This window comes from Salvia splendens, chromosome 1 (assembly GCF_004379255.2).
Source record: "Salvia splendens isolate huo1 chromosome 1, SspV2, whole genome shotgun sequence".
NCBI classification, from domain to species: domain Eukaryota; kingdom Viridiplantae; phylum Streptophyta; class Magnoliopsida; order Lamiales; family Lamiaceae; genus Salvia; species Salvia splendens.
The window spans coordinates 7,873,429-7,896,328 of NC_056032.1; the positions used below are offsets into that span (position 1 = coordinate 7,873,429).

The 22,900-nt window shown below is 36.7% G+C and overlaps 4 protein-coding genes across 4 annotated transcripts; 3 read left to right on the forward strand and 1 right to left on the reverse strand.

Annotated features, from left to right (window-relative positions):
* Positions 1-613: 613 nt before the first annotated feature.
* Positions 614-2,995, reverse strand: LOC121799075. Its single transcript, XM_042198407.1, has 7 exons — positions 2,853-2,995; positions 2,609-2,750; positions 2,038-2,139; positions 1,754-1,878; positions 1,340-1,626; positions 1,175-1,265; positions 614-1,076 (listed from the first exon to the last, which is right to left on the reverse strand). Exons 1-7 carry the CDS (start codon positions 2,964-2,966, stop codon positions 699-701), a joined length of 1,239 nt encoding a protein of 412 aa, XP_042054341.1. The 5' UTR covers positions 2,967-2,995; the 3' UTR covers positions 614-698.
* A 995-nt stretch (positions 2,996-3,990) lies between these two features.
* LOC121795143 (protein KRI1 homolog) lies at positions 3,991-6,158 on the forward strand. Its single transcript, XM_042193603.1, has one exon. The coding sequence runs from the start codon at positions 4,045-4,047 to the stop codon at positions 5,938-5,940; it is 1,896 nt and encodes a 631-aa protein (XP_042049537.1). The 5' UTR covers positions 3,991-4,044; the 3' UTR covers positions 5,941-6,158.
* Positions 6,159-11,560: 5,402 nt separating this feature from the next.
* Positions 11,561-13,416, forward strand: LOC121795154 (selenoprotein K-like). Its single transcript, XM_042193613.1, has 4 exons — positions 11,561-11,704; positions 12,782-12,885; positions 12,960-13,110; positions 13,196-13,416. Exons 1-4 carry the CDS (start codon positions 11,686-11,688, stop codon positions 13,231-13,233), a joined length of 312 nt encoding a protein of 103 aa, XP_042049547.1. The 5' UTR covers positions 11,561-11,685; the 3' UTR covers positions 13,234-13,416.
* A 6,433-nt stretch (positions 13,417-19,849) lies between these two features.
* On the forward strand, positions 19,850-22,854 carry LOC121795166 (flavonol synthase/flavanone 3-hydroxylase-like). Its single transcript, XM_042193621.1, has 3 exons — positions 19,850-20,404; positions 22,051-22,378; positions 22,459-22,854. Exons 1-3 carry the CDS (start codon positions 19,977-19,979, stop codon positions 22,669-22,671), a joined length of 969 nt encoding a protein of 322 aa, XP_042049555.1. The 5' UTR covers positions 19,850-19,976; the 3' UTR covers positions 22,672-22,854.
* The last annotated feature ends 46 nt before the right edge of the window (positions 22,855-22,900 follow it).

Consider the following 22,900-nt stretch of genomic DNA (forward strand, 5'->3'; position numbering starts at 1 on the left):
TTTGGGAGTTGCTGCTTTTCAAGGGGTATTAGACAAGATGAACTTTAAGAGTTTATATTGTCCATCTTGAAGGGGTGTTGAAAGTGAAGAAAAGAGCCACTGCATGAAGACAATGAAGTGAAGAAGATTCGAAGAAATAAAAAGGAGTTCAGTTGTGAGCTGACAGTTAGTTAGTTAGTTAGTAGTTAGTTAAACGAGAGATGATCGTATGTGATCATCCTCATGCACCAGCGTGCACCGTAGCTACATCTTAGCTCAATGAGTCATAGTATAAATAAGTAGCTAGCTGCCTTTCTCTGTAATTTTTCATATATTTTGATCAATGAAAAATATCTTTTCTATCTTCTCTATATTGAGAATTGATTTGATGTATGTTTAAATTTACAAATTCTACAGAAACTACTTAGATTAGCCTGCCATTTTACTTCCCTATTATAACAAGTGGTCAGTTCAAGCTATGCCCCAGTTTTGGTGCATTTATTCTTAGCGTAGTACTGTAGCTTAGCCATCAGATATTTTCAGTCTTTATACACCTTATTTGCCTTGTACTTCTCCAAATAGGATCATAACTGTTAAATTATTGAATGTATTGTTACACCAGCAATACATTTTGTGTCTATATAAAACCAGTTGCAATATTTCAACAGAAATGTTGCTCACTATTGAATTGTTCATACACAAGGCTCCAACTATCATGCTCAATTTTGGGGTGTTCCTGTAAAAGCGGGAAGGGAGACTGATACCATCTCAAGCCTCCCATTTTCCCAATCCATATTTGTATCAACTGTTACTTTAAATTTGAAAGGGCTGTTTTTACCATGTTGAAACAGACTACGCAATAAAATCAACCAAATCATGTAGAAATTCGGGTTATGACCGCCTCCCTTTTCACCTTCGTTATCGACCTCTTTTCTGGCACAAGAACGATCCTTCTTGAATCCAGTATGGCTCGGACTAGGCCGGTGAAGTTTATAGGAAGAAAGAACTTTCTCAGCAGGGATGTTACCAAACAGAAGTTCAGCCGCTTTGTTGGTCACAGAAATGGGAAGGTATTTTGAGTCATCCCACAGGTATAACTGGAGAATGAGAAAGAACAACGTCATGAATCCAAGTTTACAGGATTCACAGCTGAACATCTATAATCAGCAGTAGGAAATTCAAGAATTAGTTGTACCAAGAAAGGTCTATATATGGTCCCTATCATATGGAGACGGTCTGAGCTTCTTTGGCAATATAAAGGAATGGTGTTATGCTCAGTGTTTGACCTGCCAGAACGAAGCTTATCAGTATGATGAATGCTCTGCTTGAACGAATAAGACGTTCAAATGCTTGTACGTACACTAGTCTGTCATTCACTGGGGCACCGCATATCTGACAGCCAATAGTTATGAGATCGTCAACCAAACTGTTCTCACCAAGCGAATTTAGCCGCCTGCTAATAAACATCCTCTCTGCTTCAGGCTCTCGGAGATCTGCCCAAGTAATTGGCAAAAATATTTCACCAACGGATGCGTGAAAACTTGCTTTGCAAGAGTCCTCACATTGGCTTAATTCGGACAGAGAGGAGCAATCCTGGGTACATATCTCTTCATGCAATTTCCAGTTTACTTTCAATTGCCTTCTGCACTAAGGATTATGTCACATTATTTGCAAAAGGAGCATTATAGAGAAAGTAGTAAAATTCCATCATTCAAACATCTTTATCCAATCTGAATTTGGTATAAGAAATGGAATAAGGGGGTTCTGAACTCACTTCATTGTAGTTCAATATACTGCCACAGTGAGCAAGGTTAGCCCGCTGCAACCAGCCAGCAACTTTCCGGAGTTTGTCCTTCACAGTGATCCCCACATGACTCTCTCCTATCAATTTATCCAAACCTACACGCCACAGAAAAATATAATGTGCCAAGAAGAACTAGCTGTCTTAGGAAATAAAAGTATACTTGAAGCATATTATAAACAGCAGCACCCTAGCTGGACAGCGATGCATAGTGTAGCATCCTGTGTGTATTTGAGAGAGAGAGAGAGACAGAGTACCCTTGGGTGAAACAAAGTCATCTGGCTGAAGCAAACATTTCAAAGATGAACAATATAGAGCCCTGGCTTCAATAGTATCTCCATATCTTGTGATTTTGAGATCTGCATATATTCAACTGATTACTAAGAGACCACGAAACAACGAAATCCATAAAAATGCAGCCAGCAATGGAAAAACTTTTAGGACAGGAAGGACGATAACATTAGCAAGATACTGAGCTTCCGTCCTAATCTGGAAGAGGTAAAACGCTAATTCACTACAGCATAGCAACAAAATCTGGCTCGTATGTATGCTAGTTGATTCGAGAAGATAGACCGAGTGACAGTAATAATACAACTCTCAGGGCCTTGATTCTTGAGAAGTTAACTAAAGCAAACACCTTTAGCAAGAAGAAGAAAAACACTTTATCACAAATTTCCCCAACTGTTGTATCACAGCAACGATCCATAGACTAATTATATGCTACAATCATCCCATTTTCGACAAAGCTCATGATAAATTCACAATCAGAAAGAAATAAAACCAATGCACCAGAAAACTAGTAATCGTTACTAAAAGAAGCAGCATTACTTCTTAGCAGAAAAACACGCCCAACTGAAATTAGGGACCTCATATGCTTCTGCCAAATGGTCACCGGAAAATACGACCTCGTTTCATCCCCCACCAGAACGTCCATCCTCACCACCTCTCCTCCATTTCCACCAATTTTATACTGCACTCGGAGAAATCCATCAACACGGATGAATAAACTACTACTCCATGATTTAATTAAGCAGTAGAAAACGCATAAGATATCCATTATTTGGAAAAATACCTGTATAGGGGTGAATTGGTGAACGAAGACTACGAGCTGTACATAATCCCCAACATAAGAAGATGCTTTGCAGAGATCAATCAGCGGTCCGTACCAGCCGATCGCCGTCGCCATTTTTTCAGTTAGGGCTTTGCCGCGTCTTCGTGTTATAATTTGAATAGCAGTATCTTATGCTAGTGTTTGGTTTCTTAAATAAAATAATAGTACAAGGATATAATCTAAGATTATTTTAGTCATATAGGAGCTATGATTAATTATCCTATGATACACTAGAGATAACAAAAACTAGAGATATTGGCCTCTAACATTACAGAACTTTCAAAAAGTTGGTTTTCCCCCATAAACTTTTCATTTGGCAAATAATATCATGAACTTTTACTCGATTATGTTATTTCTCACTAGCTAAAAAATTCCGGCTATACTAATGGATTGAAGAACAATTTTGGAGGGTGTGCTTCAAGAAGAAATATCCTCAGAGATTGAAGAACTTGAATTTCGAGTTGTCGAGAAATTACGAAAAAAAAGTCATATCATGATATTATTAGTCGAAAATTTTTTGCCAGTGGAAAATAACAAACTCGTGTAACAATATGTGATATTATTTGCCAAATTGAAAGCTTGTGGGAAAAAAACAAACTTTTTGGAAGTTCCGTGATATTAGGAGCCGGTATCCTTAAAAACTAAAATAAAGTCCTCATATTTTAATACATGTGATTTTATGATTAAGCCCACTATAGTTTGGGCTTTGTGCTCCTCGCACGGGGTCCGTCTGCAACTTATAATCAGTTGGAAAATTCCATGAATTTTAGATTTGTTCCGGGACAAAAAATCTAGTTCGTCTATAATTTACGACTATTTTATAACTCAAACTTCACGATTTCAACACCCGCTCCGTGGATTTTATAACTCAAACTTCACGATTTTTTTTTATCAATTTACCTTAAATTAATTATCTAATTTAAAAATAAATAAAAATATAAAAAAAAAACATCACATTGAAGATATGGGTTCTATTTTTGAGAAGCCTATTCTAAATTTGGGCCTTGTAATGAGATTACTGGGCCTTATTGCTTGCAATTGTACGGCACAAGATTTAAGATAATCATCTGAGATTTATACACCAAAACCCTAACCTTAACCCCCAATTCGATTCAAAAACCTGTTTTCTGCTCAAAGTTTCAATCCTCCGGAAATGGATCGTTTGAAGCTTTTCGACAGCGACGGCGATTCTTCAGACGAAGACCTATCTAAAATTGAAATCAACCAGGAATTTGCCAAACGCTACGAGCACAACAAGAAGCGAGAGGAGCTGCACAGGTACGAAGCGCTCAAGAAGCAGGGCAGAGTCGACTCATCGGACTCGGATTCAGAGGAATCGTCGTCTGGGGAGGAGGAGTTGAAGAAACCGAGTAAGAAGACTGACACTAAATTTTTTGAGGCGTTGATTAAGGTGAAAAATCAAGACCCGGTTTTGAGGGAGCAAGATGCGAAATTGTTCGAATCCGATGACGAGGATAGCGATGAAGACGAGGATACTGCTAGCATGAAGAAGGGGAAGCCTATGTATTTGAAAGATGTCGTTTCGAAGCAATTGATTGAGGCGGGTCCAGAGTTAAGTGATGAAGAGGACATAATTGGGGATGACGGCGCGAATGATAAGCTGAAGAGTTATTCGCAAGAGCAGGAGGAGCTGAGGAAGCAGATTGTGAAATCTCTGGAGGAGGGGAAATCTGATGATGACGATGATGGGGATTTTTTGAGAGTGAAGAGTAGTGCCAAGGATGAGGAAGATGAAGAGGAGGATAATGTGCTTGGGGAGAAGATGAATGAGTATTTTGGAGACGATGAGAAGTTGGATAACGAAGAGATGTTTTTGAAGGATTATTTTCGGAAAAGGATGTGGATTGATGAAGAGAAAAGTCAAGGCCATGGCGATGTGGATGTAAACATTTCAGAGGATGAGGATGAGGTGGAGAAGCAAGAGGATTATGAGAGGGAATTCAACTTTAGGTTTGAGGAGAATGCTGGCGACAGGGTGATGGGGCATTCGAGGAAAGTGGAGGGATCCGTGAGGAAGAAGGACAATGCGAGGAAGTCACAGAGGGAGAGGAAAGAGGAGAGGATTGGGCAGGCGGAGTTTGAGAGGAAGGAGGAGCTGAAGAGGTTGAAGAATCTGAAGAAGAAAGAGATAAAGGAAAAGTTAGAGAAGATTAGGGAGGTGGCTGGGACTGAAGGGATCTTTCTAGATAAGGATGATTTGGAGGATGAATTTGATCCTGAAGCACATGATAAAAAGATGAATGAAGCATTTGGTGAGGAGTATTATGGTGCTGAGGATGTTGATCCGCAGTTTGGGACTGATGATGATGAAGATGAGGAGCTTGAGAAACCAGATTTCGACAAAGAAGATGAGTTGCTTGGACTTGACAAGGGTTGGGACGAGGTGGATAAGTCGGGAGAAGGGTTCAAGTCGTTTAGAGAACGAATTATTAAAGATAGGTTAGCCAGTGGGGAGGAGGAAGAAGATGGAGAGGATGAGGGAAAGCAGAGGGGAAGTAAGAGGAAGAGGAAGCACAAGCCGAGCGAAGTAGAGAAGGCGGTTATAGAGGAGCTATTGGATGAGTACTATAAGTTAGATTATGAGGACACCATTGGAGACTTGAAAACTAGATTCAAATACAGACCAGTTAAGGCTAAGAGATTTGGATTGAGCGCGGAAGAGATTCTTGCTCTGGACGACAAAGAGCTGAATCAGTATGTCTCTTTGAAGAAGATAGCTCCATATAGGGAGAAGGAATGGAAGGTACCTAGGATCAAGACTATCCAGCTAAAGGAGAGTAAATACAGAAAGGGTAATACTTCTAAGGCTGTTGATGAAGACAGGAAGGGGAAGGGGAAGGGGAAGGGGAAAGAGGTGGAGGTTAATGCGGTTGGAAGTGAGAAATCACGGCCAGTGGAGTCGAATGGGGAGGAGAAAACTGTTTCAAGAAAGAGGAAGAGAAAACAGCAACAGGCTGAGCTCAAGATATCACAGTCCAGGCTTATGGCATATGGGAAAATTCCATCCAAATCTAAGAGCAAGAACTGATTTTTTTTGGATACTTTGATGTTTAGAAGGTGTTGTGTTTCTGCAAGCACACATATAATCTGTTTGTTGATGTGCCTAGTAATGTTTTCTTTTTTGCTTTGCTTGCTGCTCTTTCTTTGTTTGGCCATTTATGATGAGAATGGTTGTTTCAGCATTAGCAAAAGAGTGTGTAATTTTGGAAGATGAACATTATGAATGAATTTGGCCGTGTTTATTAAGAACAATTTGCATCCCCGTGCTTAAGGTAGGGTTAAGCACGCAATTTTGTGCTTAAGGGCTAAGGCCCCTGAGCATGTGGCCGATTCATGCATATGCATGCTTAAGCACGCTTTTGGTGGTGGTGTGGCCGATGTGGACGATCGCATGTGTATTTATTTTTAATTTTTCAGTAATTCAAAATTTTATTTATAAAATAACTAATGACACTTCTTTTGGCCCTCGAATGTTTGTGGAATTTTAATCGAATTATGCATTGTTTTCATTTTTTTTTAATTATATACTCCACCCGATCTAAAAAATAAACTAGTTTTACTACTTTAGGTCATCTTCTAAAATTGGATCAAGTCTAAATATAATTTTTTTTTAACCAATTACACATCCTTAATAATGTGGACCTCACAATCAACTAACACTATTTTTTCTCTCTTTTTCTTACTTTTTTCATCTATTTCTTACTCTACCAATTGCACATTAAAACTCGTGTCATATACAAGTTTGTCTATTTTTTTGGGACAGAATGAGTAATTTTTTTCATATTTAATTTAGAAATTCTTTATTAATTATGTAATTTTTGTTATTTTAATAAATTTCTTAATTAAATATTTATGCAATATATAACAAAAAAGAAGAAAAAAATAATATAAGTAAATAAGATTAAATGTGGAGATTTTTGGTTTTACGGGTATTTTTATTTTTTTTCTTGTGACAGAAATATCGTTGTTTAGTGGAATTTGATTGTGATACGTTAGCTAATTTAAAGAAGCAAAGACGAATAGGTAAGAGCATTTTTTTTTCTTGTGCCAGAAATATCGTTGTTTAGAATTTTTCATGTCTCTATAACAAGGGCACTTGTCCTTGTTTCCGTAAGTTCCCAATGGCACACAACCACACTTATCGCAACATATGTGGAAATATTTCAGGCAACGGTCTGCCCGCCCCACCTTGGAGCATTGGGTCGCACATTTCTGGTCGCAAAAACTTGAGTCGTCCGCCAATGAAGATGTGATGATCAACATCATAAGAATAATTGAAGCTACAAATATAGTCACTGACTTAATCTTGATTCAATTCCGTAGGAAAAAAAAAGGCAATTTTATTAGTATAAGTACAACTTAAATACTATACTATAACATGATAAACATTGAATAGCAAAATAAGATTTAATTATATTAAGATGAAAAACACAAAAATATAAATAAATTACCAACCTGAAAAGGTTATGAAAATATTACTTCAGCTACCACCTTCCAATGCGAAATACAAAGGCGTATAAAATTAGGAATTTAGATGTTGTAAAATGAGTAACATTGGTGAGATTTATATATAGATTTGAGGTAGAGGCAATTGCTCCACACGTCGCAATTCTTTGCGTAAAATACATCAAAGCTTCATATATAAGAGAGCTGATTTTTGCCTGATTAGAGATCATGGGTGTCGTATGCAGCTTTTATCTGGATTCTTCTCTTACCACACTTCCTTTTTTTTGTTTTCCTATACTATATAAAATTTGTTTGTGTTATTTTAATAGACGTCCCATGCACTCTTTTCTTTTTAGTCTGTCTCACAAGGATATATACTTTCTAATTTTGAAAACTCTCTTCTCTCTAATGAGGTGAGACTCACTCCTCACTAACAATACTTTAATTACTTTTTCTTTCTACCTCTCTCCTACTTTATCAATTTTGTATTAAAACACGTGACGAACCCAAAGTGCATATTCTTTGGGGACGAAGAGAGTAATAATTTTATCAAGTATGGACTAGTAATGATTCGGAGCTCACTCTCCACTAATACTACTTACACTATTATTTATCTCTCTTTTGTTTACCACTTACTATATTAAAACCCGTGGCGAACTAAATGTTCGTACTTTTCAGGGACGGGGGGGGGGGGGGGGGGGGGGGTAATATGTATTTCCTCCGTCTCATAAGGCCATCCACAACCCTGGTCCGGATTCAGGCCTCAAGTCCCCTCCACGTCATCATTCCCCTAAATTTGAGTCTCAGGCCACAACTCCTATAACCTAACTTCAACCTATTTTACTTGAAAAAATTGAAAACGTTGAACAATTATAACATGAGAAATTCATTTTTAATTCAAAAATAATAAATTATAAACTAAAAAATAGAGTATTAAAAATGAGAACATAAAAAAAAGATGCAAAAAAATTACTTTTAAAAAAAATTAAAAATCAGAAAATTTGGGTGGTCGTCGCCCCTCTTCTTCCTCTTTCTCTCCCCCTCCCTCTTCTTCCTCTTCCAAAAATAAAAAAAAATAAAATTAAAAATCAGAAAATTGGGGGTCTGTCGTTGCCCCTCTTCTTCCTCTTCCAAATGCAAAAAAAAAAAGAAATTGGGGCCCGAGACCGGAAAAAGCTCCCCTCCAAAGCCGGCCAGGCCGGAGCCTGGGAGTGGCCCCAGGACGCTACTGCGTCCTCGGGAGCAGCCCAGGCAGCAAAAATGACTCCTCCAACGCACGAGACCGGGGGCTGGGCCGCACTTGGGTCCCGGCCCGGTGCGTTATTTATGCCCTAATAGATGACATATTTGTGAATGACACGAGATTTTAGGAGATGTTTTGTATGTTAGGTGAAGAGAGAAAATAATATATTTATATTCATGTGAAAGAAAACTTGTTTAAAAAAAATGATATCTTTAATGGGACAAACTAAAAGTAAAAGTGTAACATCTATTATAGAACGAATGGGGTATCTTGCAACTTGAAAAATATTTGATACAAAATTTGAATTGATATTCAACTTTCCTCTAAACCTACAAGAATTTCTCTGCTATTAAAGCTCGTATGATATGCCATTATTTAGAATGTCTTCAATTGCTAAAGATTAAATTGTCTCAAAATTAATTTAGATTGAATAGACTCGTAAATTACTTAAGAGCATAAATTACATCTCTAGATTAAGTATCAAACAATAGTACAACTAAATCAAACAATATTGATGACTCAAAGGTGGTGGTCGGTTTCCTAGATAAAATAATACTAAGATACAATATAGGATTGAGGTGTGAAATTATATTAGTCATAGGGGGTTAGTTATGACTAATTATCTATTGATTATCCATCTATGATTGAACTGTGGAATTGAATCTCATGAACCAAACATGCTACATATTTAATCCGGGATTCAATCTTGCAAACCGAAAACCCCAAGTGTTTATAAATAAACCACAAGTTCAAGAAAATAGGAGGGATTTACATTCACAATCGGCAATTGATAATACATAGAAATTCATCACATCTATCTTCCATAACACTTGTTGGATTACAAATTTCAGCACTATAAGAAAGATAACTCCTCACTGCCAAGCAAGTGCTATAAAAGAAACTGTAGTACTACAATATTAGAAAACAGCTAATTCTACACACTACAGATTGATAAACTAACTATGTATACATGTAGGGTTTTTGGGCTTCCAATTTGCAGAAAAAAGGCTAAAATGGACTTGGCCCATTTTGCAAAATAAAATAAAATTACTCTCTTAAAATATTGTTCAGTTTTTTCAGTTTAGTCCGTCCATGAAAACTTGTCCATTTTGCTTTTTTTTTTCCTATTTTTGGTAAATGACTTTATTTTCCACTAACTCTTTAGAGCATCCACAACCGTGCTCTTGCCAGCGGCACGGTTGTGGGCCCGGGCGGTACTATTCATGCCTGCTCTCTGGCAAGAGCATAACACCCACAACTGTGCTCTTCCGCAAGGACGAGCACAATTAATTTAAAATTTAATTAAACAATAACATTTCCATAATATTAAAATTCATTTAAAAACCACAATAAATATTACAAATGACAAATAAAATTAAACATTACATAATTAAAATCCTAAAAATGAAAAATTACATAATTAAAATCCTAAAAATTAAAAAAACCACTACTCGTTGCCGAATTTCGCCCACATGTGGTTGATTAGGTCTTCTTGTAGTTGATTGTGGATTCGAGTATTGCGCATTGTGTGTCTTGTCTCGATCCTCTGGCCAACCGTCGTATGCTCGCCTCGGCGTGGGGGAGACCTCGCTGTTGAGCTTCCGGCTTCGGCTTCGTCCTCGCTGTGGGGGAGACCTCGCTGTTGAGTGAATGTTGAATGTGTTGATAGTTTGTATAAAAATTATGAATGAGAGATGAATGAGAGATGAATTGAAGTGATAAATGAGTGATGAATGTGTGTATTTATAGATGATTTTGGGGAAAAAAATAAAAAAAAATCAAAAAAATTCAGAAAAAACGGGAAAAAACGGCCATATTTTTGGGATTTGGAAAATATTTTTTTTTTATTTTTTAGCATTATTTATAATTAAATACCGATTTTTTTTAAAAAATAAAAAATGTTTAAACACAACGGCTATGCCGTTGACGAATGGGAGCGCGCCACGTGTGCGTCCGCTGGCACGGACGTGCTCGATACATCGAGCAGCGTCGTGCCAGCGGCGCGAGCGCAGCGGCGGCGGATGGCGTCCGTGCCAGCGGCGCGGACGGCGGTGGCGACGGACGCCACCGCTGCGCATGCTCTTATGCTCACATTCCATTATAAATGTGGGACCCTCATTCCACAAACTTTTTCAACTCACTTTTCTTCACATTTCTTAAAACTCGTGCCGAGTCAAACTTGGACAATATTTCATGAACGGATGGAGTATAAAAAAAAAGTCAATGTGATTAAAATCAACCGTGTTGTTTTAATTTGGCGAGCTGTGATTGGGCTCTAAGAGTGTCCACAATAATTAGCCCATGCCCAAGCCCAAGCCACAAATTTTTGTCCAGGGCCACAAAAAAACTTGTCCACCCTAATAGAGGACAAGCCACAACAACAAATCTAATTATTTTTTCAATTGTTGGTATATTTTAATTTAATTAGAATAAAAATTTTCGGACTATAATAAAAATTTAATTATTCATTTTTTGAAAGTAGAATAGAGATAAATTTAAAAGAGTGGAGATTTGAATAGGTGAAAAAATGAGAGGAATGGGTATATTTATAGGAAATAAATAAGAAAAAAAAAGTTGAGCTGAGTCGCGGCTCTCAGCCGCTGCAATAGGGCGCCACGGGCTGCGCCCAAGAGCCGTTTCCGCGCCGAGTACATGGCACACCCATGTCGGTCCCCCCGCCGCGGCCTTCGATTTCCTCAGCTGTAGGGAGCCGCGGCTCAGCCAAGTCCTTGGACGGGAACCGCGGCTCCCTATTGTTGACGGGTTGGGATCCCCTACTGTGTAAAATGCCGCATGGGATGTTGTGGACATCCCCACCTTTGAATAAGTTTACATACTTGTATTTTATTTTTTTCATTCTAGCAATGAATGGCGTGGATGTGCATAACATTCCTGCCGTGGTATTTTGCACGTAGGGATCACAACCCATTGTGGACCCCCTAACTACTCAACCATCGTTGACTTACGTGTCAAAATCGGAGATGGCCTCCTAGCCGTGCTCTTGTGGTATCGGTAACACCTGATTCCTACCCACATCTTTATAAACAAAGAGGAAGACTCCGGAGAAGAGTCGTCGCTTCCACCATGGCATACGTCGAGAGAGGTACATTTCCCCCCACTCCTTTTGATAGCTCGTTTAAGAATTAATTCATCTATGTTGTGTTTTTTCTTCTGATCCTTTAGCTAATTTGATGCTCATTTCGAATTTTTGTATTTCGCGATCCTATTTTTGCACAAATTTTACATGATTTTGGTTCAGATGGATTGATTGTGAATCAAAGTGATAGTTTATGCTCAGCTCATTTGAATTCGTGATAAGAAATATCCTTTGCCACGATGTGTTATCGTCTTAAAATGATAGATCGTTCATTAATTCGAAACACCCCTGTTGTTGCTGCTTGGTTTATTGAAATTAGGGATAAGTCTGATTCTTAATCATTAGAGATGATGAAAATGCAATTCTTTTAATTCATTGTTGGATAATTTTGTATTGCGAAGTTTTAGATGTGAAGGAGAAGTTTTGTTTCATATACTCATTAATCTGCTATGATAGTCGAGTTGCCATGTTGAGGAGTATTGTTTGTTTTTTGTAAAATTAATGAATAATGCTATTGTTCTATGCATACGTAGGATATCAGAGTAAAAAACCGATTTTTGGGCCCCTGTGTTGTCTTAGGTGGGGAGATGAACAGAATTTCTACTGTTATTTAAGCATATTTGATAGCTCTTAGAAAGTCATTTCTACAATTTCTTTGCATCTATATTCCATTTCCATCGTACCAAGTAAATGAATAGAATGGAAGTAGAAATCACATTCCATTCTCTTCTTGGTATGATGGAATGGAATACGGGTGGGAATGGAATTAGGATATGAATGAAATGACATTATTTTTGCATGTCTTTTACATTTTCATTTCATTCCCTCTTTCATTCATCGTACCAAGCAAATGAATAGAATGGAAGTACGAATCACATTCCATTCCATCATACCAAGATGGACCTTAGTTTCAGGCACTATTTTGTGTAACTTCTGCAGACTTTATAAAAACTCATTTGCATTGATATGAGACTTGATGCATCATTCATGCATACATCAACATCGATAAATGGATAGATGGACATGACGCACATCCATTCTATGCATCATATAAAACATCTTAGGGACTGTCCTGCCCTTTAGGTGTTATCAAAGATAAGAGAACAATATGGCGACTGAAAACAATCACAGACTTCTTCTGGGCCATAATCAACTTGATTGGTGTCTTCTTTGCCACGATGTTTTCGGTACTCCGATTCTTCTGGCTAAATATAGCAGTTTCACTGCGAATCATGTCCTCATTCCCCCGTACCTTGTGCAGATGGAGAAGACTGAAGCCTACCGGAAAGGTTCCGGTGCAAGCAAGAAATGGGATGGCGGTGGTCCAGGAGGACCAGGAAGTGGCCCATATGGTGGGGGTGGTCCACGTGGGCCACCCCGTGGAATGGATAATGTTAGAGGAATTGATCACAGTAAGTTTTTCCCTCATCTTTTACTAATGTTCCCCCTTGTGGCAAATTCTGGTCATTGACTTGGAATATTTAAATCTTGCTTTAGGTGCAGCTCCTGCTTGTGGCTCTTGCTGTGGAGGTTAACTTCATATTGTAAGATAGTTTTTTTAATAATAAATTTGGCCGTGTTAAAAAAGTTTTTATAGTATATCCGAAGGCTAATAGCTACTTATCAATTGGCTACATGTTTATTTGTTGTGTGTATCAAGATTAATCTTCTGAGTGGCTTGTTTGATTTCAATAAACTACTACGTAGTTCTACATTCACAACTGGTGTGTCTGTGTAAATGCTCTGCTCGTAAGTGACATATTCGGGAAACGAAACTCGTGTGGGTCAATCACATGGGAAAAATTAACAACAAATAAAAAAAATATTTAAATAATTATTTTTAAAAGTAGATTCCAATTTGAGTGGCATTATCTTTTGAGATCGAGTAATATGCGAATGAAATTTTTTGTTTTACCATTTGACATAAAATGTGTGAATAAGAGAAAAAAATGAGAATGAGAATGAAAAGCGTAATATAAATAAAAAATATAGAAAGGGAAGCAAATCGTTTGAAAAATAAAATTAGGCTATTAGCAATTATGGCACCCGACTTTAATCTTATTTATCAAAGTAAATACTTCCCCTGTCTCATGATAGACGTTTCACTTTCCTTTTAATTTATACTATAAAAGATGTCACATTTTCTTTTTTAGAAGAGACTAGTTATGGCAAAGGGACTAGTTATTTAATGATCATTTGCTCAATTCCATAGTTAATCTTATTTGTCAAATTAAATAGTAAGAGTAGTAGTTAGTTACTCCTTTTTTTATGGATACATGAATTTATATTTAAAATATGTGCCGCGGAGGATTCAAATCCGAGACCTTTAGTTTCAGGTTTTACCTTTTTACAGCTCAGCCAACTCACACACAGTTTATTACCTATTTCTTTCGTCCCACCGAAGATAACTATATTCTTGAGTGACATTAGATTTTAGGTGAAGTTGAGGAAAATACAGTAGAATGAATAAGGTTGTTGAAATTTGAGTATATGACAATAATGTTGGGCTGTTAATTAGTAGTAATTGCTTTAGTTGGTAGTTGAGCAGCTCTCAATGGAGCCTATAAATTTTGCCCGTCGAATAACTCAGTTTGTGTGCTAATATTGTTTTATTAATTTATTTTAAATAGTTCCTATATTTGATTTGATTGTGAATATGTGTGTATGTATTTTGCTGGTGTGCTAATAGTTTTATTTGGATTTGTTAAAAACATGTTATACTGTGATTGAAATAATTTGTCATTTCTTAAATCTTTAAACTTTTTTTATAGAGTAAAGGTCAGAACTGGTCCTGAACATATGCCCATTTTATGATTTTGGTCATATACTTTATCTTTTGAAATTTTGCATCCTGAACATTTCAACTCGGATCACAATTGGTCCTACACTAACAATTCAATCTATTTTTAAACGGTTTAAACCCGATTTTGATGGTTTTAACAGTCCCATTCGGGTTAAAACTGTTTAAAAATCGGTTCAAATCGGGTTAAAACAGTTTAAAAATTGACGGAATTGTTAGTGTATGACCAATTGTGATCCGAGTTGAAATGTCCAGGATGCAAAAATTCAAATATAAAGTATAAGACCAAAATCATAAAATGAGCATATGTTCAGGATCAGTTTTGGCCTTTACTCTTTTTTATATAAATTGTTTATCTTATGATAATGTATATATACATGAAATGTTATTTTATTTTTTACCTAGGATATGTCTGGACATTTTCTCCGAAGAATTGAGATTGAGTATTACAGGGATATGAATCATGTGATCGGTTGATATTTATTTGCTAATTGATAACTGATAATTATACCAACAACTTAAGTTATAAATGTCAAAACAAAAAAAATGTTTCATACAAAATATTTTCATGTCGACATGCAAATATAAATGTCAGCACAAGACATACGCATGTCAACTACATTTTGTTGACATACAAATGTCTTCATGTTGATATTTATAACGTAGATTGTTGACATAGTTATCGGTTATTAATTTAAAATAGTTACAAACTAATAGTAACCGAGTATTGCAATAGTAATCATGTTTTCTATATATAATACGACACATAAATATATTGTCAATCAATTTGATTAAATTTCATATTACAACTAATTGATCAAAATGAGTATTAAATTTTATGTTTTAATACAATGCAAACCATATATTTAATACAAACTCAAAACTTTAATCCTATCCATTAATTATAATAGATCTGTGGTTAATATTGCGTAGAATTTCTATCTCAACAAGAGCATGTATTTTGTCAACAGAGAGTATTTTCGTAAGTTAAGTTTCTGAACGGTTTATGCGTTCCTAATTTCTCTCCCACCTTCCAAAACTGAAAATATTCACATCATCGAAAGGATCTTAACCCCACTGTAATTGACGTCGAAACTTTAATTGCGTTGATTTTTTGTTGATATTGAATTTTGTGTTGAAATAGGATTGATTCTAAATCTATGTTAATTTTATGAAGATTTTTTGTAGAATTTGTGTTGAATCGACCGTGTTGCTTTTTTGTTGAATTCTGAAATATTTGTTGGTTTTTTGCGCTGAAATTTTGTTGATTCTTTTGTTTTGCTGTTGGTGATTTTTGCGTTGAAATTGCGTTGTTTTTTTGTTCTGCTGAAGTTGAATATTATTTTAAAATCGTATTGATTCTGTGTTGATTCTAAAATCTGTGTTGTTTTTTGTTGAAATTGTGTTGAATCGATCTTATTGTTTTTTTGTTGAATTCTGAAATCCGTGTTGATTTTTTGCGCTTAAATTTTGTTGATTATTTTGTTATGTTGTTGGTAATTTTTTGCGTTGAAATTGCATTGATTCTTTTGTTATGCTGCTGCTTCGCAAATAATCGCCACCGCAGCCGTTGAATGAGGGTTGAGAGAACGAGGGGGAGAATAGTCGAAAAGGAGAGGACGACGAAAAGGCAAAAAGTTGGAATAAAGGGGAGTAATTGAAACGTTTAATTAACTTGAATAGTGGAAGGAGAGAGAACGACGAAATAGGGATTACACAATTATTCTATGATTAAATGATTCATCGTATTATGAAAGTGTCTAATATACCCTCTGTTGACAGATTTATAGAAGTTATTGAAATTTTAATCTTGGAACATAAGAGCATCTGCAACGGTGGATGGACGGCGTCCGTCCGTCCGTGCCAGCGGCAAGCGGCACGGAGGAGGTCGTCCGCCGCTGCGCTCGCGCCACTGGCACGGCGCTGCTCGATGCATCAAGCACGTCCGTGCCAGCGAGCAGCTGACGTGGCGTGCTATGATTGGGCAACGACATAGCTGTTGCCTTTGAATATTTTTATTTTTTTAAAAAAATCGGTATTTAATTATAAAAACTGATAAAAAAATATTTTCCAAATCCCAAAAATATGGCCGTTTTTTTGCCCGTTTTTCTGTATTTTTTTTTTATTTTTTCCCCCAAAATCATCTATAAATACACACATTCATCATCCATTTATCACATCAAATCTTCTCTCATTCATCTCTCATTCATAATTTTCATACAACCTATCTTCACCTTCATCTCTCACTCAAAACCTCAAATGGATTTCACTCATCTTATGGCGGAAGCGGAGCGCGAAGAACAAGAATACTACGAACAACATCGTGCCGCTTATGAAGCATATGTCGCGGCGAATACCCCCGCTCCTCCTTCTCAACGAACTAGATCAACTCGCCGCTACATCCATCGTGACCGGGAGGGAGCCCACGAAAGGCTCGTTGTCGACTATTTTACCGACCAGCCGCGGTTTCCGGCAGATTACTTTAGGCGCCGTTTTCGCATGTCAAAGTGATTGTTTATGCAAATTGTCAACACATTGTCCGCACGTGTTGAATTCTTCCAAACAGGTCCAGATGCAGCCGGCCGGCAAAGTATCACGTCATTGCAGAAGTGTACGTGTGCCATCCAACAACTCGCTACTGGGCAAACAGCCGTCCTCTTCGACGAGTATTTGCATGTCGGTGAGTCCACTGGAATCCTTTGTCTAAAAAATTTTTGCGAGGGCGTTTGTACAGCTTTCGGTGATGAATTCCTTCGGGTACCCACCACCGATGATTGCCAATGGTTGCTTCGTCTTCACGAATCAGTCCATGGCTTTCCCGGAATGCTTGGCAGCATTGACTGCATGCATTGGAGGTGGAAGAATTGCCCGACTGCTTGGAGGGGGCAACACTTAAGCGGTCACAAAGGAGGCGGCCCAACACTTATCCTTGAGGCGGTCGCCGACTACCGCCTATGGATTTGACATGCATATTTCGGCGTTGTCGGATCCAACAACGACTTGAACGTGCTCTATTCTTCACCACTCTTCAATGATGTGATAAATGGTGTAGCACCGGCGATCGACTTCACCATTAACGGAAATACATACCACATGTGTTACTATCTCGCCGATGGTATCTACCCAAGGTGGTCGACTTTCGTGAAGACGCTCAGCAACCCGCAAGACCCGAGACGGGGTTCTTTTTGCGCAGCGTCAAGAGTTCACGCGGAAAGACGTCGAAAGAGTCTTTGGGGTCCTTCAAGCCCGATTCAACATTGTGAAGGCCCCGACTCGGCTATGGTACGTGAATAATATCGCCGACATCATATACACGTGTATTATCTTACACAACATGATTATAGCCGACGAAGGACCGAGGGCGACTAGCTTCTACGACGAGGATGAAGCCGGAAGCTCAACCGCGAGGTCTCCCCCACGCCGAGGTCGGCATACGACGGTGGGGGAGAGGCTCGAAACAAGGCACACAATGCGCGATACCCGAACCCACATTGAGCTACAAGATGACTTAATCAAACACATGTGGGCGAAATTCGGCAACGAGTAGTGTTTTTTTTTTAATTTTACGAATTTAATTATGTAATTTTTAATTTTTAGGATTTTAATTATGTCTTTTTTATTTTATTTGTAATTTGTAATATTATTTCGGTTATTTAATGAATTTTAATATTAAGAAAATGTTTTTATTTAATTAAATTTTAAATTGAATTGTGCTCGTCCTTGCGGAAGAGCACAACTGTGGGTGTTGTGCTCTTGTCGAAGAGCAGGCGGAAAAAGTGGGGCCGGGCCCACAACCGTGCTCGCTGGCAAGAGCACGGTTGTGGGTGCTCTAATAAGCGTTGATCTTGATCTATAATAATTAGTGACTAGGATTAAAGTTTTGAGTTTGTATTAGATATATGGTTTTCATTATATCACTTACCCTATTAATGATTTGATACAACTTTATTAATTATTTTATTCCACGTAACAATTTAACTGACACAATATATTCTTTTTTATGTTATTTTATAATTTATTTGCAATTATTCTTTTTATTCCACACATGTTTTCTTCCTAAAATATAGAGAAATAAATGAAAATGAATAACTTGGAATTAAAGGACTATTAGGGTTTCAAAATTAATAAATTTTTGGTATCCGTGTTGATGGTTATGATATTAAATTATATTTTAAATTAATGAGTAGAGATCGAACTATTAGTATATAAAGTGAGATCAAGAGAGGGACATGTGCCAAATGGTCTATGCAGACCCAATAATTAAATCATAAAACTTTTAAACTGGTATCCATTTAAAGTGATCGAATTTATTAATGGAGTAAATGCTAACTTTTTGTAATTTAGACTATAGATATTAATCTTTTCATTTTATTAGAACGGATTATTTAGAATCCTAGATTTATAGCTCTTATAGTTATTGAGATTGTCTTTGTGAATTTAGTTTAATTCAATTGTTAGTTCTCAAATACATTAAACAATTAAAATGTGGAATTTGGAATGTTTGTATATTTATTACTCCACTACGTATAACGTTGAGATGTTTGAGTATGAACTTTTTTTCATATATTTTGGATATATAATTATATTTATTGTTGGTAATTGGATTGGATTTTATTTAATTTTATGTTTATTGGTTCTTATGGTGTTATTGGATATCGATTGATTTTGTAAAGTTAAAATTTCCACTTTTTTCAAGGACTCGGACACATTTTGTATTTGTTTTATTTATAAAATTTTATTTCTCTTTTCATAAATTTTGTATTTGAGTTTGTATATACTCCCTCCGTCCGCGAATAAGAGTCTCATTTTAGTTCAGTGCAGTTTTTAAGAAATTGTGTAAAGTGGATAGAAAAAGTTAGTGGAATGCGAGTTTCACTTTTATATATTAGTTTAATCATTCTCTAATGCTGATTAAAATTTATCCCAACAACAAAATGAACCCTAATACTTACTTGGGTAGTGATAAATGTACATAATTGTACGTACATAATCGAACTTTTTAAAAATATTTTACATTGAAAATCGATTTATAAATATTAATTGATTTAAAATAAATTTCATACTAAGAATTTTGCAACACTTCAAAAAAAATTGAAATTTTAACTTAAATATTTATAAATTTAAATACAATTTCATTCGAATCAAGTTAAAAATCATGTTACGAATTGACATAAATTTTCTATATCACTTCTTTCTTATTGCTACATATAACACAATAAATAAGAAAACTAATTTTTAATTAAATTCAATTAAATTAAAAAAACTTAAGAATATTACATTATAATTTATGTACTCCACTTATAATTAATTCCTTCCACCAATTCTATGTGATAGATGTGACGACAAGTTGTTATTTCTGTTATTTCTGTTTTTCTAGAATGATGTAAGATCGCTATTCTCAACTATTTAAGGATACGAAACCAACTACATAGCAAAAACCAAAAATTTAGATACTACTATATTAGAAAGAGAAAAAAAATGGAAAATGTTGCAGACCTAAATCAAGAACTGCCTCCGGAGTTCATCCGGCCGGAGGCGGAGCAGCCCCGCTTCACGACGTTCCAGGGGGCGGCGGCAGAGGTCCCGGTGGTGGATTTCAGCGGCGCTGGCGACTCGGAAACCCTGGTGAAGGCGGTGTTTGAGGCGAGCAGCAAATGGGGGCTTTTCCAGATTGTGAATCACAGAATTTCTGGGGAAGTGATTGAGGATTTGCAGAGGGTTGGGCGGCAGTTCTTCGAGCTTTCGAACGATGAGAAGATGGCGTATGCGAAGGATCCGGAGAGCAAGAACATCGATGGGTATGGGAGTAGGCTGAGGAATGGTTGGGTTGATCATTTGTTCAACAAAATATGGCCTCCTAAAGCTGTTGATTATCGTTTCTGGCCAAAGAATCCATCCGATTATAGGTATTGTTTTCTTTTTGTTTGCATTATTGGGTTGTGGCGTTGCTTGGTTCTTGGATTGCGTGTTTGTTAATGGTGTTTCGTATCGGTTGTGCGAAGCAACTCGGATGAGGTTTATAGACTAGATAAACTCTCTCTCATTTTGTTTGTAATATTAGTGCTTTCGTTGAGGCCCAATGATTCAGAGAGGTGGCAAAGGAACCAACCTTGACCAACTAAGACACTGACACTTAGGGCCAACAATTTTTGACATTAAACGATAATCCGACACGAATTCGCCCGAAATTAATGCGTTTGAGTCAAGCTTCATTGGGTTTGCGTCCTTATCGACCCGCTAAGAATCCGATTATTTCGGATTGGGTCCGGGTTGGATATGGTTAACTCATTAATAGTATTATTATTTTTGTTATTTTTTAAATATTATTTTTTAATTTAATTGTTTAATTTCTTGTTAACGGATTTTATCACGTGAATCAAGTTTAAAATCAGGTTTAATCATATAATATAAGGTTCGTGTTGTTATTGTGTCATGTGGGCCCATATTATATCGTGTCATTAACGACTTCGTGTCGGGTGCGGGTCGTGTTTGGGTTTGAAGGTAGTAGGTCGGGTTCGTATTCAGATTGACAGTTTTCTTAACAGGTCGGTATGGGTTAGGCTTATTGGGTTGGATTGCTATCAAGTTGGCTCGATAACGACCCAACCCGCACGATTTGCCACCCCTATTGGCAGTTAGGAGCTCATTTGATAGCTAGGTTGAGATAGGTCTGGTAAGTTATAAATTATGTTAATGGGTGTTTTATGTTAAATTAATGAAGTAAATTACTTACTATGCTATAGTAGGTTTTAAAGTACTAAGTCTGCTATAATAGCTAGGATGGGTTTTTGGTGTGTTAAATTAATTAAGTAGTAAATTACTTTGTCTGCTATAATAGTTAATACTACGTGTTTAAATTACTTAGTCTGCTATAATAGGTTATAGGTAGTATACTAGTACGTGTTTAAATTGTGACCGGACAAAGTTAACCTTATTAAATATCAATATTTACTTACATATTTAACACTCCCTCCGTCCCACTTTAACTTGAACATTTCTAATTCAGCACATGATTTTATGTATCGTTGTTTTATGAGTATAATGGAGAGAATTAAGTAAGAGAGAGGAAAAAGTAGATAAAGTTATATTTCTATATTTAGAAATATACTAGTATCATTTAAAGTGTGACATCTCAAAAAGGAAAATGTGTCACTTAGAGTGAGACAGCAGTACATGTATTAGAAAAAGACAAGGGTATAGGAGTATTGTTAATCAGGTTGTTTCGATGCAAGTATATTAACGGACTAATTTAGTGGGTTAAATAACTCAACAAAATCAAAATGCGAGCCCTTTCGGGCTAGGGACCTACCACAAGCTATGTGGATAATTTAATTCGCAAAAATAGCAAGTAGAGTGTGGATTAATCCATTTATTCTAGTTAAACATGGATACCAAACAATACTTAAAAGGAGAATTGATTGTGTAAAGCAATTGGTATGAGGTTAATAGAACACATCTGTTATCTCACCTAAAATGCTAGTTTTCTTAGACAAGTTCTTCTGATTGGTCTGTAACAGGCATAAACGATGAATGATTATTATTGAAATGACAGGAAAGCGACCGAAGAGTACGGAAAAAATCTGCATCAAGTGGTGGAGAAGCTGCTCGGGTGCCTGTCATTAGGGCTAGGGCTAGCGCCGGACGAGTTGAAGATAGCGGTGGGAGGCGATGAGCTCGTCTACAACTTGAAGATCAACTACTACCCGCCGTGCCCCCGCCCTGACTTAGTTCTCGGGGTGCCCGCACACACCGATCTCTGTGCCGTAACAATTTTAGTGCCGAATCAAGTCCAAGGACTCCAAGTCCACCGAGACCAACATTGGTACGATGTTGCATACATCCCTAATGCATTGATCATCCACATTGGAGACCAAATTGAGGTACTTAATAGTACATTTTAAACTTTATACATTATATTATTAGGGTTTAATTTACATAATAATCTTTTTGTTTTGGATAGATATTGAGCAATGGAAAATACAAAGCAGTGCTACACAGATCAGTAGTAAACAAGGATGTTACAAGAATATCATGGCCAGTTTTCATGGAGCCACCTCCACATCTTGAAATTGGACCTCTTCCTAAGCTTCTAAATCAAGAAAATCAGCCCAAATATAAGACCAAGAAGTTTAGTGATTATGCCTATTGCAAGCTCAACAATATACCTCAGTGACTTTAATTAATTAATTACCCTCTTTTACATTTCCTTAAATTAACTATTAATAACGAGGGTAATCAACAATAAACATCCATTGTACTATATGTGAAAATGTTTGGAGATTAATTAGTTAGATTTGTACGAACTTTCGGCTATGTATTTTGGCATGGGTTGTATTAATTGATAAATATTGCAGTTGTTGTTGGGTGTCTTTTTATAAATTGAATATTGATGTAAATCAAAT

What these genes read in the sequence shown, in the direction of transcription:
- LOC121799075 (XM_042198407.1), bottom strand. Translation starts at nt 2,966, where the DNA reads ATGGCGACGGCGATCGGCTGGTACGGACCGCTGATTGATCTCTGCAAA. An exon ending in TGACTTTGTTTCACCCAAGG is followed by an intron (nt 1,879 to 2,037) that starts GTACTCTGTCTC and finishes TGTGGCGTGTAG; the next exon opens with GTTTGGATAAATTGATAGGA. An exon ending in GTATATTGAACTACAATGAA is followed by an intron (nt 1,627 to 1,753) that starts GTGAGTTCAGAA and finishes CATAATCCTTAG; the next exon opens with TGCAGAAGGCAATTGAAAGT.
- LOC121795143 (XM_042193603.1), top strand. Translation starts at nt 4,045, where the DNA reads ATGGATCGTTTGAAGCTTTTCGACAGCGACGGCGATTCTTCAGACGAA.
- LOC121795154 (XM_042193613.1), top strand. An exon ending in TCTTTGCCACGATGTTTTCG is followed by an intron (nt 12,886 to 12,959) that starts GTACTCCGATTC and finishes TACCTTGTGCAG; the next exon opens with ATGGAGAAGACTGAAGCCTA. An exon ending in TGTTAGAGGAATTGATCACA is followed by an intron (nt 13,111 to 13,195) that starts GTAAGTTTTTCC and finishes ATCTTGCTTTAG; the next exon opens with GTGCAGCTCCTGCTTGTGGC.
- LOC121795166 (XM_042193621.1), top strand. Translation starts at nt 19,977, where the DNA reads ATGGAAAATGTTGCAGACCTAAATCAAGAACTGCCTCCGGAGTTCATC. An exon ending in AAGAATCCATCCGATTATAG is followed by an intron (nt 20,405 to 22,050) that starts GTATTGTTTTCT and finishes TTGAAATGACAG; the next exon opens with GAAAGCGACCGAAGAGTACG. An exon ending in ACATTGGAGACCAAATTGAG is followed by an intron (nt 22,379 to 22,458) that starts GTACTTAATAGT and finishes TGTTTTGGATAG; the next exon opens with ATATTGAGCAATGGAAAATA.